The sequence below is a fragment of the Lissotriton vulgaris genome, chromosome 4_1, assembly GCF_964263255.1.
Source record: "Lissotriton vulgaris chromosome 4_1, aLisVul1.2, whole genome shotgun sequence".
Taxonomy (NCBI): Eukaryota; Metazoa; Chordata; class Amphibia; order Caudata; family Salamandridae; genus Lissotriton; species Lissotriton vulgaris.
Window position 1 is genome coordinate 322,155,110 of NC_141691.1, and position 20,757 is coordinate 322,175,866.

A 20,757-nucleotide genomic window follows, 5' to 3' on the forward strand; every position below is an offset into this window, starting at 1 on the left:
GAGTTCTTTCATGCCTCAGCAGAAAACTAATAGTTTCTTACCTGACGGTGTAGCTTTGCAGCTTGAATATCTTTCTGGATTCACTATGCTGTGCATTATGCCGCGGTCAAGTGGTTGGGTCCGGAATTGTAGTCTTTTCTTTCTTTTTTTTTTTTCCGTAGCCCAGGCGGGCGTCAACGTCCCACCTTTTGGTGGACTTCCTGTGACGTCGGCACGCTTCCTGCGGAAGCTCCCACCTTTGGGCGCCATCTTTGGATTCTTTTTTTCTTGTTTTTGTGTTCTGTTTGTGAATCCTTTGGCAATGTTTCCTATTTCTTCTTCAAGTAAGTGATTTTTCCGCTTTGTCCTTTAAGGTGTCTGTTTCTCTATTCACCTTGTGTTACTACCTTCTTCTCCTGCCTCATCTTTCTGGCAAAGGTGGGTGGGTTCGCTAGTGAATCCAGAAAGATATTCAAGCTGCAAAACTACACCGACAGGTAAGAAACTATCCGTTTTGCAGCGTGAATCTTTCTGGATTCACTATGCTGTGCATAGACTTTGTAGCGGTTTGTTATGTTTGTGGCGGCTGGGTGGAAGATGAGCGTTGGTTGTTGAATATATGTTGGAGCACCTTCTGTCCTACTTGTGCTTTCTTGTTCATTTGTATATCCACACAGTAGTGCTTAGTGAACGTGTGCACTGAAGCCCATGTCGCCACCAGGCATATGTCTTGAATGGGTGTGTTAGCCAGGAAGGCTATTGTTGCTCCTTTTTTCCTGGCCGTGCCCCTTCTGCTAGTTCTTGGCCTGCCTGTCTGTGGCAGAATTTTATAGTTTGTGCGATCCATCGTGCGATGGTTCCCTTTGGTACTGGGCTACCCAGGAAACTGCGTGCGAAGGACACAAAGAACTGCTTTGTTTTCCTGTTCTCTTTGGTTCTTTCTATGTAGTGCAATACTGCTCTTCTAGAGTCCAAAGTGTGCAGTGCCCTCTCAGCGCTACAGTCAGGTTGATGTGGAACCTTAACACCACCTTTGCCATAAAGTGTGGGCCAGTTCTCATTACCACCCTATCATTGTGTATTTGGATGTAGGGTTCTTGTACCATTAGTGCCTGTAGTTCGCTTACCCTGCGCAGCGAGGTGATTCCCACCAGGAAGGCTGTTTTCATTGTCAGTATTTGTAGTGGGGCCTTATGAATGGGTTCAAAGGGCGCTTTCATGAGCTCTGTTAAGACTAAATTATGGTTCCATGCCGGTGGTGGCATTCTCTTAGGTGGTGCGATCCTTTTTGCCCCTTCCAGGAATCTCTTTACTATCTGTGATGTAAAGAAGCTCTTCCCTGTTTCTCCTCTTGTGTAGGCTACTATTGCTGCTAGGTGTACTCTTAGCGAGGATGAACTTAGTGTTGCTTTCAGTAGGTGTGTGAGATATCTTAGCACCGTTGATTCCCTTGTCATCTTTTTGTGTAGCTTCTTCTTGCTGCACCCTTGTGTGAACCTCTTCCATTTTGCCACATAGCACTTTTGTGTGCTAGGACTCCATGCCTCTCGTAGCACCCGCAGGGTGCTCTCAGGTAACCTTAGGTGTGCAAACTCTATGTCTTCAGGAGCCATGCTGCTAGGCTGAGGCTCTCTGGCTCTAGGTGTAGTACTTCTCCGTTTTGCATGGACAGTAAGTCTTTCCTTTTCCCGAACTTGTGGGGTGGTCCCTGTGTCATTTCCATTATCTGTGAGTACCAGGTCTGCCTGGCCCGCTGGGGTGCCACCAAGATCAGTGTCATGTTGCTGTTTCTGCACTTGTTGAGTACTTTGTGTATCAGTGGTATCAGGGGAAAAGCGTAGGCAAATGTTTTCAACCAGCTTATCCAAAGGGCATTCCCCTGGGCTCGCTCCTCTGGTTGCCTGGATGCCAAGTGTCGGTATTTTGCATTCTGGTGTGTTGCAAATAGGTCTATTATCGGCATTCCCCACCTCTTGAATAGCCTTTGCATTTCCTGTGCATTTAGCTCCCACTCGTAGGATGCTGAAGCCTGTCTGCTGAGCCAGTCCGCTTCCACATTGTCCTTCCCCGGTAGGTGTATGGCAAGCAGGTCTATTTTGAGTGGGATGACCCATCTCCATATTTCCTGCGCTAGATTGGACAGTGCGACAGATTGTGTTCCTCCCTGTTTGTTGACGTAGAACATCGTTGTTGTGTTGTCTGTTTGTATCATTACTCTCTGGTTGTACAGTTGTTTCTGGAATGCCTTCAGGGCGAGGAACACGGTCTTCAGTTCCAGGTAGTTGATGTGTCTGACCGCATCTGCTGGAGTCCACAGACCCCTCACTTTGAGTTTGTTAATGTGTGCTCCCCATCCTGTGTCTGTGGTGATGGTCACCGTTGGGGTTGGTTGTGTTAAGGGCTTCCACCTTGTTATGTTCTCCCTGTTCCACCATGTAATCTCTTCCTGCACTGCGTGCGTTACAACCACTAGATCTTCCTGTAGCCTGTGACCATTGTGTTGCAGCCATTCCTGGAATGGTCTCATGTGGAGCCGTATATTTGGGACCAGGTGTATGCAGGACGCAATCATCCCCATGATCTTGCTCGCTGTCCTCACTGTCAGAGCTCGCCCCTTCTGGTAGTGGCGTGTCTCCTTCAGCAGGGCAAGTGTTCTCTTGTCGCTGGGGAACACCTTGCTCTGTGTGGTGTTGATCTGTGCTCCTAGGAAGATCTTCACTTGCTCTGGTTCCATTGAGGATTTTCCCCAGTGTATGGAGAATCCCAGGTCTGTCACGGTCTCTGTGAACCACTGTGCATGTTGCTTGCATGTCCTGTGTGAACTTGCTTTTATTAGCCAGTCGTCGAGGTAAGGGTATACATGAATCCCTTCTCTGCGCAGGTTCGCTGCCACGGCTGTGCGACATTAGCTGAACACTCTTGGTGCGGACTTTAACCCGAATGCTAGGGCTGTGAACTGGTAGTGTTCTTTGTTGATAGTAAATCTTAGTAGATGTTTGTGCTGCCTGTTCATGGGGATGTGAGGTCTATGGTGGACATGAAGTCTCCGTCCCTTATCTGAGGAATGACCTCTTGGAGGGATGTCATTTTGAACTTTTGTGTCTTTATGTATTTGTTTAGGAACCTTAGGTCCAGGATGGGTATTAGAGTTTCGTTCACTTTTGGAACTAGGAAATAGTTTGAGTACACTCCCTTGTTCCTTTCTTTGACTGGAACTGGTTCGATGGCCTCCTTCCGGAAGTGTTCTTGTGATTCCTCTAGGAGTAGCGCTAGTTCTTTTCCTGAATGCGCCTTCCTTTTTCGGTTTTCTGTTTAGTGGTTTCTTTTCCAGCTCTATGCAGTGTCCGAACTGTATGATGTTGAGTATCCATCTGTCTGTAGTTATCTTCTTCCACTCCTGGAACAAGTGTCTTAGCCTGCCTCCTACTGGTGTTACATGTTCGGCGATGTTTGGTCCGTGTAACTCCCTCTTGTTGGTCTTGTTGTGCTCCAACCTCGGAGGGTTTGTGTGGGTGGGCACACTTGGCATGACGAAGTCACTTTGAGGTGGGTTGTTGGCCCCTCTTCTTGTCTGCCCTCGTCCATTCACCCTCCCGCGAAAGGACTGGCCCCGAGGCTGGTACTGCCAGTTTTGCTCTTGCTGCCCCTGCTGTGATTGGTTGTCACCCTGTTGCGCCAGCTGGAATGTCTGGTGTGATGTTCCCGGCTGGTTTCCACCCCTTCCGTTTGGTCTCCGTGTCGGGGTACCCCTTCTCATCCCTCTGAATTGTAAGGCCCCCATGGACCTTGCCGTTTCATTTTCTTTCTTGAGCTGGGTGAGTTTCTCATCCACCGGTGCTCCGAACAGGGTCTCTCCATTAAAGGGAGTCCTTAGAATGTTGTTCTGCACTTCCGGCTTGAATCCTGAGTTCCTAAGCCAGACCTGCCTTCTATCTGTGATTCCTATAATCATAAGTCTGCTGGATGTGTTAGCCCCATCCAGGTGTGATGCCCTCTGTTGGTATTCCTCTGGGAGGTGCTTGAGCAGTTGCCCCATCTCGTCCTAATGCTGGTACTGGTGTCTGTTCAGTAGGGCATTTGAGTTTGCCATGCGCCAGTGTACTGCTGCATTTCTCTCTATTTTTCTCCCAGTTAGGTCCATCCTCCTACTTTCTTTGTCTGGTGGTGGGCCTGAGGTTGTTGGGACATTTGGCCTCTTTCTGGCTGTTGCCGCAATAAAGGAGTTCGCAGTGACCGATCCCTGGATGTATAGAGGATCCTGAGAGGAGTGTTTGTATATTTTCTCCTACGTGTGACAGACCTGCAGGTTGACGGGTCTTTGAACGCCTCCCTCCCTTGGTCCATGACACTCGGAAGCATGGGGAGGAAATGACTCTTTGTTTGAGTGGGGAGCAGGGTCTCTAAAAGGAAACATGCCTTTGGTTTTTCCTCCTCCAATTTGACTCCATAGGCCGCTGCCGCGTTCCTGATGACCATGTTATGGGCCCCAATGTCATCTGGTGGCGAAGGCCTAGAAGGATAAATCTCCACGGGCTCTTCTGGATTTTCTGAGTCGATGTCCTGCCATTCCAGGTCTTGTATCTTCGAGGATGCCGAGCCGAAAGTCATTCGCTGGTCATCGTTGCCTTCTTCCTCATAGTATAGGCCCTCTTCATCAAGGTGTTCCTGGGGCTTGGGAGTTTTCGGTGGCCCTTCGGCGTCGAACTTCTCTTCCTCTTCTATTTCGACGATCGTCGTCGGTGTTTTCTACGGAATCGTGAACCTTTTCATTTTCTCGTCGAACTCTTTCTTCCTTTGCAGGATGTTCTCCATTTTGGCCTCGAGCCTTCTCTTTTTCTCTCCATCTCGGCGGCATGCTCTGCATCGAGCATTTCGGCCGATCTCTTCGACTTAGTCTTCGACGTCGAAGCAACCTTCGGGGTCCTTCTCCTTCGAAGTCGAGCGGTCCTTTTCGGGGACGTGCTTCGACGACCTTGGGACGTGCTTCGACGACCTTGGCTTTTTGCCGGTCTTCGCCGCCTGGGAGTCCTTTTCGAAGGATCCACTGGGCTGTTTGTCCTTGGATGCAGCTGCAGCCGTTGAGGTTTTCGGCCCCAGTGCTCCCTTCGAGGACTTGGACTCTGTTTTTTGAGAGTCCTGATCGGGCTTTCGAGAGTCTGTCGGGGTTTAGGGGTCAACGTCTCTCCAACCTCTTTAGATGCCTTCTTATCGGTCTCTACGATCGTGTAGTCATCAGGTCCCTCGGCAATGTTGTCCTCTCCGTCGCTGGAGAGGCCCAGGTCCCAAAGCGACTGAGGTTGGCCTTTGCCTTGCATGTTGTAGTTGGCTCTCCTCTAATCTCTCTAACCCTGACTGTCTTTGGGGTGAAGGCTGAGCAGGCGTTGCAATCCTTGCTCTCGTGGTCGAACGGTAAGCAGAGGTTGCAGACCGGGTGCTGGTCCTTCTGCGCGTATTTGTGGTGGCAGTTACAGCTAATTTAAAGGGTGTTTTGCCCATTCCTGCGCTCATGGGACCCCCTGTGTGCGCATTCTCCGTTGGACGTCGAAGATCTCGAAGTTCTCCTCCTTCTTCGTCGTCCCGGCTTGGTGATCTTGTTCTTCGGTATCTTCTCCAATATTTTCTGTGAGAATTTCGCCTTTTTCCTCTTCTTTCCTGCAAAAACTCTGGAGCCTCTCGGTGACGATCCAGACCCAACGGCGGAAAAAAAATCTGAAGATGGCGCCCAAAGGTGGGAGCTGCCGCAGGAAGCGTACCGACGTCACAGGAAGTCCACCAAAAGGTGGGACTTTGACACCCACCTGGGCTACGAAAAAAAAAAAAAAGAAAAGACTATGATTCCAGACCCAACCACTTAGACCGCGGAATAATGCACAGCATAGTGAATCCAGAAAGATTCACGCTGCAAAACAACAATTTGGTAAACTAGAGGTGGCCTAAGGTGTACCTCGGCCTATACTAGAAGGTTACTATTACCACCCTCATCAGTATAGAGAGAATGACTTTTGGCCATGGCTGACACCCTCCCCAGTCAATGGGGAGACTGACAATGGGTCAAAGAAAAATTATCTGCTGGGACACACGCCTTTTTACCTTCACACCTATTGGTGCCCGTTGAACCACAGTTGAATAAAATGTGCTCAGTGTTCCCCCATGTGGTTCTTTGTTCCTCCTCTTCCTGCCCCAACCCAGATTGTGATACACAAGACTATCCTTGTTAACAATGTGCTCTTTTGCATAATCTTCCCTTTCTTTGCCCCAGAGAACCCCACAAAGAGCTGATCATCCATGTGATGATTTTTTTTGTATGGTTGATGTAAAAGGTCACAGTAATCTGAGGGCCACGCAGATGGAGTCCTCCTCTTTTGAGGGGTAAGGCAGAGCAAATTGCACTGGCAAAGTACTCAATTGGCCAATGTGGAAGTGAGTCACAATCTTCAGCAGGACGGCCACCCTCGACCTCAGTACTAATTTGTCCACAAAGAAGGTGGTGGAGGGCGTTTACACAGAAAACACTTATAGTTCAACTCAGTCCATATGCTGATGTAACTGCAATAAGACGACGGCCTTTAAAGTCAAGAATCGTAAAGAACAGCTCTGCATTAGTGAGAAATCAGGAATGGCTAAATCTAAGCTTAGTAAGCTCAGGTCTCCTTGAGGAATCACAAACTACTTGGGTGAAAATATGTGTGGCAAATGTCAAACACATGACAAACAGAGACTTGAATGGCAATGGTTTATCAGTCAAGCAGAAAGGATAAAAAGATCCATAAATAACATTACAATTGATGTAATTACATATTTTCTATTTAGGTATCCCTTTTGCATTATACATGCTCATGTAGTCAGCTATATGCTTATTCAGTTGTACGTTTTAGATACAAATGCATAATTGCTAATGTCATTAAAATATTTGTTTCGGTATAATGAAATATTTCGGCTTGCGCGATTATATTGTTTAATGCACGTTTTAGCCTTCCCTGATGCCTTGATTTTCAAGTTATTATTTCTAAATAATCATCAATTTTTTTATAATCTGACATCTTGATTTCTCAGTTATTGTTTCTGAACAGTAAACAATGTTTCACAGAACATAAGTAGCTGAAAGGCTAGAAGGACTTCCATGTTGATTGTTTATTTAAAAACATTCGACAATGTTCAGACAGAGTATATAAGCTGCACTGAAACATTGGTAGGGGAGGAGGAACTTTGATCAGGATATCGCAGGCTGAGGTTCAAGCAGACAAGAGCTTGAGCTGTAAACACCTTGCTTGCTGAAGGCTACAGGAAAGGCACACCGAGTCTTCTAACATACTTATCTGCCTGCCTAAGTAAAATACAGCTACTCCTTGGGGATCCGAATGGAGTTGAAGAGTGAGGCATGATGCTGGACCCACTGGGATCGAGGGTCTACTGCTGGTCTGCATATTTCACCTGGCATTCGGAATACATGAGGCCAAAGGACCAAGAAGCCTCAGAGTCAACTTCACCAAAGCCCATGACTGATCCCAAAACATCGAGATCATATCCTAAATGTCCTATATTTGCTATGGCAGAGGAAAGACCATAAATGCCAATGTGCGCAGAAATGCCCTGAGGAAGCAAACGTCTGTGTGGGGCTCAGGTGGGACTTAGGCTCATTGATGGTAAAATTTAACAAAATTAGGAGTTTGACCACCATCCAGAGGTGGTCTATGACTGACTGTGTTGAGCCCGCCTTTAGCAGGCTGCTCTCATGTGATAGGAAAATGCATACTCTCAACCTGTGAAGTTGGGCAGTGGCCACCACCATCCCTTGTGTTCTAGCCCACTTTGAAGTGCAGGTAACAAATGTGGGAGCGCAGGATGGGTATATGTACTGCACGTCCAAGGACACCATCCAAACCCCTTCATCCAGAGATGACAAGATCCGACCACAAATGAACATACTGAAGATGTTTTACAAGAAGGGAGGGACCAAGGGCTATTTTAACTAGGTCCAGCATACAGGCCCAAATGCAATACAAATCAGAGTGGTATTCTGTTCCTACCGGACAGTACAAGTAGATGTGTGTATGGAGAAATATTGTGCTCACTGTAGGCAGGAGAAAATGTCCTCCTTTTGGAAGGAGACCCTCACACATCCAATAAGATAAGTGTCTTGCTTCATCATTGAGTCTGCTCCTCATCGGTTAGGCGCTGCAATACCTGATCGGTTCTCATGATGGGGCCTTTTAGCTGAGATCTTTTTTCCTGGCCGTTGGGTGCAGTGAGTGTGAGGGCACTAGTGAGAGTAGATGTAAAAATGTGGGGCGAAAATGTGGGGTTAAAACAGGAAGTAGAGGTCCTCTCACAGCAATTTTAATGAATTTGGCCACTATCCTGATTAAAATAGATGTATGCGCACCCCTGCTATAAGGTTACAAGGTATTGCGCTGTGAAATCAGGTCAACATGTTTCTTGCCATTAGGTCAGGTAGATGGCAATTCTTCAGGACCGATGTAAGATCTATCTAACATAGTGAAGAGATCTGTCCTCAAAAAAGTGTCCTTTTTCGGAACGAGGAAGTAACACAAATCCTTCCTCACTCAAGAGTCTCACTTCACAATACCACCCTGGGACAAAAGAAAGTCAACTACGTGCTTCCGATTGGTGGAATGCTCCTTGGAGAATCGCTCCACTGTGGATTGTGGCATGTAGGGAGGAAATGGGTCAGAGCACAACCCATTAAACAATCTGTATGACTCACCTGTCCAACATGAAGGATCTCTAGCTCAGAAGGAAACACCCAAATTCTGTCTCCTGCAGGACAGGCAAGAACTAGAGAGAGGGCCAATGTGGCTTGGCAGCTGCTGTGGCAGAGAAGGAAGAACTTAAGGATTTATGTTCTTGCTGATTTTAAATGTGTCTACTAGTGCATCAAACCTGAAGGGACTGGGTCGTCAGTTGCATTATAGGTTGGGAGGGCTGGCTTGCTTATAAGCTAGCCCCCTTAGAGTAACCTCGGAAATGTCTGTATTGATGTGAAAATTGTTTAGCTGCTTTCAAAAGGTATAACTTTTTTTTATCATTCCAGTGCCAAGTCAGTATTTTCTCTGAAGAGCCATCGGAGGGCATGTCCACTTCTGTCCTCTGTATATCTTCTGAAAACCTGGTTGATCTCATTTTGGCTTGCCTTCTGAGAAAGACACTGGTGCTAATATCGTTGACGAAGCAGTTCATAATGTCCAGACCAGTCCAAAGCACATACTTTGCTGCATCCTGAACATCCATAGAATGGGCCTGACGAGGCCTCAGACCCATTGGCCTGACTAACTGTTAAGGTATCTCTGGCCATGTCCCATAGTGTGTGGGGTACCTGCCTGGCAGAAAGACAGCATTGATAGGTCTAAGGGGTAGACAAGCCAAAGAAATGGTTCTCTTTATAAAAGCATCAAGTTTTTTCAATTCCCTAAGTGGAGGTTTGGTCAAAAAGGCTTTGAATTGCTCACTTTTGTTTAAGCTTGACACAGGGTGCTTGGTCAGGAAATCCAGAAAAAGCAGGAGCTAGTCTAGTCACAAATGACTGACTAGAGGACTTGAGCATGGCTTGGCCACATCTTGGACTTCGTCGTGGCTTGGCCCATGTAGTCAGAAGTTTATCATTAAGCAGCAGGCAAAGCTGGCCCTTGTAGAAGGTAACTCATGAATTTTGCTCTCAATTGCAACAGCAATTATAGTAGTTCAGCTGCTTTCCAAACCATTACTGCAAACTACGCACTTTCCTCCGTTGGTTGCTGAAAGAGAGAGTCTAGCGCGGTCTCAGGAGATGTATCAAGCCCACTAGCATATTTTAAGTCTAAATACAAAACATCATCAGTATAATGAGAAGGCAGCAATCTGTCTCCAACCTCATCATTGTCAGTGTCCTGAGGGACTCTGGATCCCTAATATTGTTCAACAAAAATAAAAAAACATAACAAAAGACATAAATCAGTTGCTTGCATTTCACCAATTCCTAATAAGTATTATAAATTCTTTTACATTTAGTATATGGGTCCACACTTCCTTAAATGTAAGGACCCCACCATGTTGGTTGTCCATATTACATGGTGGCCTCTACTGATAGAGAGACATAATGGCCCTTTAGGCCAATCACTGACATGTTAGATAAAATGAAAAGAAACATTTGCAATGAAAACAATTTGTGAACACCGACATTATCAACTGGTGAAATAAGGTGCTCAACAAGATTAAATTCCTAGACTAAATCATAATATTCTGAAGAAGGACAAATAAGAGTTGCGACCAAGATAAATCAAGAAATGCTCCAAAGATCTTCAAGTAACACATAAGTAATTACGCAGTCCAACCAATGACTTACTCCAGAGTTTACAAACACTTACCAAAGAAGGTGAATTCTGATCTGGCCAAAAAGATTCTGGGACTGGCCAATGTCCTAAGGGAACGCCGGTTTTAGGGTTAGGTCGGACATAAATGAGTTTATGACAGCTATGCCAAGGTTGTGGAGAACATGAACTAGGAATTGTAGAAGAATCAGTCGTCCCATCTATAACGGTATAAAAGAAGTATTTATTTCATAGCCGGCTACCCACTGGTTCTCAAAGGTTCAACTGAACAATATACAAAAGGGTTTTATTAAAACAGAAGTAACATTTTATTCACAACTGATCATTTTAAGAACATGCACAATACTAGAAAAAGTTCTCTCAACGACTAATTGTTGCCCCAGATGCTGGGCAAAATATTTGTCACTGTAGTTCTCAGTACTTGGGCTGTAATCACTTTAAGTACCCAGCGAGAATGCAGATTCTGTTTCGGAAGTGGAGGCAAGGTTTATTTTTCTCTTCTTCGCTTTAGTTTAAAAAGAAGCAGAATAAAACAACACAATAAACTGAGCTTATCAAAAGTGCCTGAGAAACGTTGTAGTTGTAAACTAGCAATGAGTCAACAGTATAGACCAAAAAGCCCACAACCACATCCTGGACCCCCTCTTCCTTCGCAGCTCTGAAAGAGATAAGTTCAGTTTTCTCCTTCTCTAGTCTTAGATATGGTAAACAGCCTTGACCCCGCATGTTGTTACAACGACCGCGTAGTAACAACGCATACCATTACCCCGCAAGTTGTAACAACGACTTGCGGAGGGGGGAGAAGGTGTTGGATTTAAAATCCAACACCTTCCCTACTGTCCGCACAGACTGGAGTTGGAATAGTAAATAATACTAATCCAACATCCAGCCCCCCCCTACGCAAGTCGTTGTTAAGACTTGAGGGGTAATGGTATGTGTTGTTACAACGCGGTCGCTGTAACGACTGTAACAACATGCGGGGTAACGGAATGCGGGGTCAAGAGACATATTCCTTAGATATTGCTGATCATACTTCATTCTATATTTATTGTCTATTGACCTTATGATAATTTCTATGCATTTAATCCCCTTTTACAGGGGGCTGCTTTGGAGTCCTTCAGGGAACCCATAAACCCCAGAAGCTTCATATCAGAATCATGCCAAGATTCACATCAAAAGGAAAAAAGAGGAGTCCCGCCGAGTGGATGAGTTTGATAGGCTTAAATAGGCCTTACTGGAACAATATAAACTCCCCCTCAGGCTAGTCTTCGATGAATCCCCAGCAGGCTGCTCCAGGGACCTTGTCGCTCCATGCGTTGCTTTAACCCCTGTCACCTCAGGCCCGTCTGATGCAAACACTGACACCGATGATTCTCATGGGGATTACGACCAATAGTTGGCCAAATCAAGGCCCTGGTGCCTGATGACAGATCCCAAACATTGAAAGACAGACAATACAGTGAATCCAAGGCAATCATCTGACATGTTAGAGCCAGGCCATATATACCACCCATGTCGGTGGAATGGTCCCCAGGAGAGAATGTTCCACAGTACACTGTCAGTCGACTGAGTAAACCTCTCAACAAGGAGGTCTGCAGGAGGTTGACAGCAGAGTGCCCTCGCCTGACACTGGAGGGGAAGGTCACCTTGATGACCAAGATTGATGGACAATAATTTTTGTTACACATGGGCAGATTAAGTGATTTGGCCAAAATCACAGGATGTTGAGCGTCGTTGCCAAGACTCGAACCCGGTTCCCCAGCTTCGAGGTCGACCACTCTAGCCATTAGGCACATCCTGCATCATGCAGTATAGGTGGAAGAGGCCGAAAGGCAGGTGAATAAACTTAGATTTCTTAGTTGAGGCTGAAAGGTCAACAAAAAAAGACAAATAGGAGAACAACTTAATGTTAAAATGAAGACTCGTCATCTTCGCCCTCTTGTGACAAGTCCGCTCAATCAGGTCCAAAACCTTCAAGCCGCATACGGTATTTCTGTGTTACCTTAGTGCCTTTTTACAAGGTCCCTCAATCTGAATTCCCCCAAAATTCAGTATTGATCAAGCTAAGTGAGTTAATGCCTCTATAGTTAACTGTATGATAGACCTTTTTGCCCAAGTTTTTACAGATCATCAGAAGGGCATAAACAGATGTTCTTGTCACAACAAACGTCTGCACATCACAAGACCCTTACAAAGATACTGGCTAAGGCAGAAGAAGCAAATCGGTTAGGCAAGCTGATATTCCTTGAGATCTGCCACTGACAGTTGTAGGTGGCTGCTACTACAGGTAGGCCCAAAGTTGTATGATCTGGCTAACTTGGACATGGGCCCCATGGCCTATGGGGTCCTCTTCGGAAAGCCCTTTCTTTTGGAACTGTTGAAACTCATGTCAAGAGGAAGAGGGTGCCAATCTGGCTGCTCCTAGGTCCAAATCTCCCAAGCAAATAGACAAGTCTAATGGCAGATCAATAACACCTTGACTAATTTTTAACTTCAAATGGTAACCCCGAGGCTGCTCCAACAGGGGATATGACTCATCCACTAATTTAATTTACCAGCAATGTGTACCCAACCTTCCTTTGTAAAAGGAGGAGAGGGACTGGTGGAGGTCGTTCATAAGTGACATAAGATTGCAACATATGCATGGGTCCTGCAGATGATCTGGTGCTTGCACATTAAATGTTATGGTTTGTCCAGGCTATGGGGGCAACCAATTACAGACTCGCAAATGCTGCTGATAAACCAGGAGATAACAGCTCTAGTACTCTAGGGGGCAATGTCAAAGTGCAGAATCCATCCCAGTGGCTTTGTGAGCTACTTGCTCCGGGTAGAGAAAAAGGACCAGGGTCAGAGACCTGTGATAAATCAAAAAGGAATTCAATGAATAGCTAGCATTTGGCCACTTCAAGCTGGAGGGTATTCACCTCCTATGAGACATTTTACTTCAAGGAGACTAGATGGTTGTGAGAAAGTGAGTTTCTGTTGCAGTACCCCCCTCTACTTTTTGCCTGATACCTGATGTACATTTCCTTGGTGTGCCCTGGGTCTCTGCCAATCAGGTACCCAGGGCCTGTGTTCCTGTCCTAAAAACGATACTAAAGCCTAAACCCAATTGGCATCTCTGGCCACATGTCAGCCCCTAGTAAATGGTACCCTAGGTACCCAGGGCATTGTGACCAGAGAAGACCACTAAGGGTTGCAGCACTTATTGCGCCACCCTTATGGGCCCTGTACCTTGACACACACACACTGCCTGTGCAGGCTGAGTGTCTAGGTGCAGAACTCAGCAAAGAGTCGACATGGCACACATCCCTGTGTGCCCTGCCCACAAACCCACTGCCCTGGCATACATCAGCCACCCCTCTAGCTGGGTGCCCTATGCCAGTGGTGTGGGCACAGGTGCCTGAGCCATGTGCCCCTACAGTACCCAGGGCCATTCCTGGGCACTGTAAGTGCAGTGATGTCATTAAGAGTATATTTGCTGAGAGATTGTAATTACGAACTCCACAGCACCATAATGGCTACACTGAACACTGACAAGTTTGATATCAAACTTCTCAGCACATTAAACCCACACTGATGACAGTGTGGTCTTTATTGTAAAATGCACTACAGAGGGCATCTTAGAGATGCCCCCTGAAACCTAACCTATAATCCACATCTTGTCTGAGGCTAGGCTGCCACACAGCAGACATGTTGCTGGACCCCAGGGTGGAAAGCTCCCCGCTCCCCTGGGCCTGAAACAATGCACATCCTGAGACGAGGTGCCAAGCCTCCTCCCCAAGGAGGGCAGGGGAAGCTTCAAAGGCATTCCGCCTTTGTGAGCTTCTCCAGACCACTTGCTGTACTCAGCAACTGGCCCCACCAGTTCTGACCCCCACTCTGGCTGGAAGACTGGCGGGAAAACCTATGTCAGAAAGGGGGGTGTGCCAGCCTGAGCCAACTCCACCCCTCAGGTGGGAGAGGCGAGGTGATGCACGACCACCGGCTCCAGCCATCTTGAAGATGGGGAGCCCTGCCCAATCACAGCTAGGCTCCTGCCCCCCTCCCACAGGAGAGGAGCAGGCTAGGGGGTGTACCCACCCCCAGGACAGAGACCCATTGGTCCCTGCTCTTGCCCTACCTGTAACGCCCCGAAATTTAGTATTTAGGGGCATCCTGAACCTCTTTCCACAGATCCAGATTACGAAACAAGAAAGAAGATCAAGAAACACGAAGACCTGCCGTGCAGCTGCTAAAAAGAGGAAGATACCAACTGATTTTTCCCCATCCCTACCGGCCTGTCGACCCTTGAACCTGCTCCTGTTAAACCCCGGCATCTCCAGTGGTCAGCAACCTCAAAAACCCCGGAGGACATGACTGCCTTGTGACTCTGACTACCTGGGTCTCCCACGAGCAGTGGTACTGCTCAAAGCAAGTAACAAGCCCTGGCATCAGCGAACCCTGCACACTCTGCACCCGCCAAGCCTGGTCTGTGCCGGAGTGAATCAAGACACTGAGGACGTCCACCCAGCGATTCTGACCTGGAATCCAGTGTCCACGGACCCTCCTCGACGACCCTGGTGACGCCTGCAGCCTCAAGACAAAGGACCCCTCCGACCGCGACCACCAGGGGGTAAGATTTCCCGACCTCAAAAGACACCCCTGCACCCCACGGCCCCCTGTGCTCATCTCAAAGGTGCCTACCTATCCTCCAAGATCCCAACTTACCCCTCGAAGTGTTGGTCACTCCAGAAGATCCACCGTCCCCGAGCCTGCAGCATTTGTTTCCTTTTCAAGATACTCATTGAATAACATTGAGCGCCCGAAGGCTCAAAAGCACTCTGCACCCTGCCGCCCGAGTACCCCTGGGAGTGCAACCTTTGTCCTATCCTACGTCCCCATTTGCCCTGAGCAAGTGACCAGGAGCCCAGCTCCCACACCCACGTGGCCTGCTAGCCAGCAGCCACCAACCGAAGGCCCCCTGCCTCTCATTGGTTAACATTGGGCCTAACTACCTCTGCACCCGGCCGCCACTGTGCCGCTGAGGGTGTACCAACTGTACCTACCTGATCCTGGGGGATTCCTGAGTCTATGCCCGGAACCTTAACTTCACTAGTCGAGTACTCACCTGAAAACCGATGACTCACTTTCCTGCGATAGGATAACATTGACTGGTTTGACTCGAAATTTCTTCTAAGTGTGAAGTTTTGAAACTTTAAAATATTCATCTAAAATCAGCCGAATAACGAATTTCGAATTACTCACCTGTGATCAGGATAGAGGCCAGTGCTGTAACTTTTAGCCCAGTACTGAATCGCAAAAGTAATCACAACCATGGATAATAGTAATCTAAATTTCGTCCATAGGAAACCTTTGACTGTTTTACTGTGAAATTTCTTCTGTCTACTTTTGAAAGTTTACAAATATTCCTTAAAAATCTTACCAACTACTAAAACGCGATTACTTACCTGTCTTAGGTAGAGACCCCAGTGCTGAACCAAGGAGTCCAGTACTGGATTACAAAAGTAACGAGAACTTACTTTACATGTGCTTTGAATTCTATGTCAGGACCGGAGGCTTCAGATTATGCTATATCTTCCTTCGCTTTATTAACATAAAGAAACCACAGCAGCTCAGGAAAAGATATAATAAGAACAAAAGATGCTTTAAACATAAAGCATTGACGTAATGTTCAACAAAAAAATCAACAACAACTCCCAAGAGTCTCTTTGCTTATAATAATAGTCCATAGTCCTTTGTCTCTGTCCATCATCACTATATAACCGGACTTCCCATCATCTTCCTCCTCTTTCTTCGCTGCTCCCGCAGCCAGATAAGTGCTTTTCTGTTTCGACTTCTTTTTATTGTGATTGATTGTCTTGTGTGCGGTCTTTGGGGACTCCTTGCATGGTTTATTCCCTTTCAGAGTCCCCGGTTGCGGGAACGTTCTATCGTTCCTACGCGACTTTATTCCCACTTGTGTGCGGTGTGTACATAGACCGCAAGGGGGCGGCCTGTCGTCTCGCCGACCCTCCGGCGCGCCTCCGCAGTGCGAGGAGCCACGCCGTGGGGTCTGCTTGCGCAGGGGCCGACCCTCGCGTACCCCTCTGACACCTGGTGATCCGGGTCTGTACTTTACCAATTTTGACGCCCTCTGGGGTCTGTATAGCGGTTCTGACCGCGTGGATCGCCCTCGGGCGAGATCTGTGCACCTCTTTTCCGTGTGTGGCCTAGCGCGCTTGAGGGGTACGTAGACCCGGTCCCGGCGAGGTGGGTCTGCGCGCTTGGGGGTTGGTGCAGCCCACCTGCCACGTCAGCTGGCCCAAAAACGTGATCGCAGCCGCTGGGCCTGCCCACATTCGAGAACTTTCTCGGTTGCCGCCCTCTTGGGTGCCCCGAATTTGCCCCTTGGTTCCGAGATGGAAGGGGAGTACGGTGAGGAGGCCTGCCCCTATCTGCAGGATGATGAGTTTTATCAGGCGGTGGACAACTCCATCTATCGTTGCGTGACGGAGGTGGTAGGGCCCATGGAGGACCGCCTTTCTGCCCGCATCGTGGAGGAGTGTGCGAAGCTGGCAGCGGCGCAGGTGCCTCCGTCCCCCGAACTCCCGGGGACGTCCGGCGGGTTGCCACCCGCTCCGAAGAGACCCCGTGGTGAGGGACCTTCATCGGAGGCCCAAGGCGTGGACAAGGGCGCTTTCGAGCGACTTCGTGACCCCTTCCTGGCCAAGGCGACGGCGGTGCCTCCGGCGCCCTTGGTGGACCCTGGCACTTCGGGCGACGTGTCTACGGCGCCCGCCTCCCCGATCTACGACTCCCCGGACACGGATGACGACGGGGAGTCGACCCGCTCTTGGCTCCCGACACCTTCAGCGAAGGAGATGCCCCGTGACGAGTCGGGCATGCTGGACCCGGACGAGATCGTCCACCCCCGATCCGCGGCCTGGGTCCCGGGGGAGACGGTGGCGAAGTTTGTCGCGGGCAGGCTGCGCAAGCCCCTGGAGAAGGAGGCGAGGGGTTGCCTGCGCGGGGAATGCCCTCGGCCTACTCTGGAAGGGAAAGTGGCCATGACACCAGAATTGGACCCCAAGATGGCCACCTTCCTGGCGAAATTCATGAAGGACCCCAGGAAGGGGATCGACCAGTCCTGGCGGGCCTGCCAGGACAAGCTGTTGGATGCGGTCGGGCCCGCCACGAAGATCCTTGATATGGCGGAGGAGGCCCGAGCGAATGGCACCGCCATTTCACCGGAGGTGCTCTCCAACTGGGCCCAGAGGGTGATCGTATTTTTGGGCAACGCCAACTGTGCCCTATCCACGGAGAGGCGGCGTTCGCTCCTTATCAAGCTGGATCCGAAGCTGGGGGACCTGGCCTCGTCGGAGGCAGGTGCCGTGGCCCAGGGTGGCCTTTTCGGTGAGCCTTTCATCCGCGAGCTGGGAAAGTTTGTGAATACGTTCACGTCGCTGGACAAGGCCCAGTCCAGCATCAAGAGGGTGTTCCACCAGCGTTTTTCTGGAGGGGCCGGTCGCGGCAGGGGCCGCGCGATCGGCTGAAGGACTGGGTTCTTTTGGACCCAGCGGTGCCAGGGCACAACACCTGAAACCTTCGTGGGTAACCTGCTCCGGCGTACAAGTCACAGAGACACGGGACACTTCCTTCGGCGTCAAAGAGTCAAGGTTTATTTACTGCAGGGAACACAGAAGTCACAGGAAGTACATCGATTGTAGTTCGGGGAGACTGCTTCAAATTGGTTCTGTGGATCGCTCCTTTTATACAGTTCTTACCCATAGGCTAACATGATACACAATAGTTTACAACCCGGTTCCCACATTTAGCTCTCAGAGGGGTCGCTTTGGTCACTTTGAAACACACAAAGTCCGGAACATAAGTGCGGAAACATTTGGCGGTTCCCAACTGTAAAAACCCATCTTCCCACCATTAGCAAATTCCAATCAGCAGTAAAGTAGATCGAAATAGGAACGAAGACAGGTGCAGAGGAAGACGGAGACAGTGGGGAGATCGGAAAGGGTGTAAAAGGGGAGGTATCGGGAAGCATGAGATACAGGCATCAAAGGGACGTGCCTAATGAGATGCACGGCTGAGACAATAAGCCCGTGCGGCAAGATGAGCCTCGAGCGGCGCCACCTGCCTTACAGCAGCAACCCCCTCGTCATAAAGACACTTTCAAAGAACATGTGTCTTCCGCAGATATCTTGGGAGTCCCAGGGTCGCGAAGCGGACAGCGTCCGTTCGCTGGCTACTTGAGGGCAAGAGACAAAATGGATGCCGTATCTAAGATGGAACCCGTGGGTACAGATGAGAAACCCACATAACAAACGAACGGTTTAAGTTAGCACAGCGAAACTGCGCACACTTACTAAACTCGTCATTTGCGGTTCATAGATACCAGACTCGACCATATTCGTGCGAGTCGAAAACATCACTTACGATCGTCACGGAACCTCAGACGCTCCTTTTGCCCTCATGTAGGCAAGCACTAGTCGGAATCATATTCGATATTCATCAGACCATCAAGATGTCGTTGTAGCATAGCTCTGTCCAACCGAGTCCCCTTGGTAACAGATGGTTGTCTCATACACGTTGTAGCACAGAGGCCACATAAGGCAGGACCACACTGTACGCAAAGGCAACACGTGAACAGGAACACTACCACAACCCCGATGATCATCAGAATCTTCCAACCCCAAGTCGACATCAGGCCCCAAAACCATCCAAGTAGCGTCCAATCCCCTACATCCACGTGTATGGATTCGGAGATCTTATGCAACTTCGAGATGGCTTGATAGACAGTAGGAGCATTATCAGGAATGAAAATGCAACAGCTCGAATGGATCACTTTACATACCCCACCGCGATCTGCCAAGACGACATCTAAAACCATACGGTTTTGTAACGTCATAAGTCTCTCCGCCTGAAGTTCTGTGGTGATATTACCAAGGGCACTGGCAGTAACATTAGCTGTCGATTCTACCACTCGAGTCAAATGTCTCAGGTTCCTACTATTAACCATAGGTCCCCAAAACGGGAGGAAACCCTTGAAAAAGTCTCCTGCCTCTTGACCGGCAGTATCCTCTTCGCTAATTACGCCTCGTAAAACTCTAGTCCTATGATAATCGGCATCTACAGTAAACGTCGGAGGCAACAGATTTGCAATGAAACATGAGCCCATGAAGTCTGCGGGCAACCATGTATATGCACGATCATGACAGATAAAGTACGTACCCTTGGCAGCCAGAAACACAGGGGACGGGGACATTGGCAGAACGTAACTTTCAATGCAAGCACTTGCTCCAAGTGAGGCTTGCGAACCACGACCCACAAGACAAAGATTACCAGTGTGGGGTACGACCCATATTGGAAGCGAGCTTTTAAGCTGCTTTTCATTAGTGAACATACTATATTCCCCTCTACTTAGGACCCTATAGGCTTGTACTTCTTCTTTAGGGATAAGAAAAGGATCATGGATCTCATCTTCCATATCCTCTATTGCCATCGATAGCAGCCTCTGATACGAGGTAGGACCAGAGTTGGGGGAACGTTGTTCTTGAGTGGGGTGGAAACCCAGTGCGCTTCGAAACATTGTTTGGAATGCTCGAGCTGACCCTTGGGAACTATACGGTAACACCAGATATGGAATTCCCTTACCCGTAGTATGTGGCATCAACCCACACACCCAACAATTAGTAGTGTTAACCACTAACTGATGCTGATGGAGGAGCTGAATAAAGGAATTGTTGCGGAATTCTACACGTCTAGCCTGTTCGTGTTCCGGTAACATATGAAAGGAATGAGGAGAAGCAGTAGAAGTAGTAGAAGTAAGGTTAGGGTAAGGAGTAGGAGTAGGGGTAGGAAGTAAGAAGTAAGACATAGTGTAATACACCCCACCCGCCAAAAATGCAGAAGCAGTCAAAAACAATACGAACAATTGAAATACAAAACATTTAGTACGACTGAGTTTCTGCAGCTTGACTCTGCACGCCTGAGCTCTTTCCAAATCATTCAGCTTCGAAAATGCCATTTTCCCTACGACCGTCCGCAACGTTTCTTGACGCACTTCGTTCTGTGCAGCAATAGTCAATCCCCAGGAATTCCTAGGAACCGACGGCCTTTAACCTAGCGTCAAGACCTACTGTCCAGAAGGAAGTACGCGCGCGGCCCTACGGCCCTCAATACACAATATGTATATATATTTAGCACAATATTTCTCAGCTGTGGAAGGAAAAAGATACAAAAAGTAGCTTGATATATGTACAAAACAAGTTTCAATGATACGAATGTTCAAAATTGATCAGGGGAAACGAGGATATTGCAGTTATCAATTTCAGCAAAACAAGAAAATTTTTATTTGTCCTTAGTGTGAGAACGCAAAGAATATCGATGTTTCCCGGGACGTGTCTGCTCGTCGAACAAAGGATCCGTTGAAGAGACAACGTCCTGCTGATCAATTGGT

At 48.2% G+C, this 20,757-nt stretch overlaps 1 protein-coding gene across 2 annotated transcripts in view; it reads right to left on the minus strand.

The window, feature by feature from the left end:
* LOC147718704 (integrator complex subunit 6-like) overlaps nt 1-20,757 on the minus strand; it is a 340,537-nt gene that overhangs the window by 196,997 nt on the left and 122,783 nt on the right. For both annotated transcript variants that reach the window (XM_086918674.1, XM_086918675.1), the window contains exon 7: nt 10,341-10,504. In XM_086918674.1, coding sequence (XP_086774800.1) covers nt 10,341-10,504 — 164 coding nt within the window. The remainder of the gene's footprint in view (nt 1-10,340; nt 10,505-20,757) is intronic.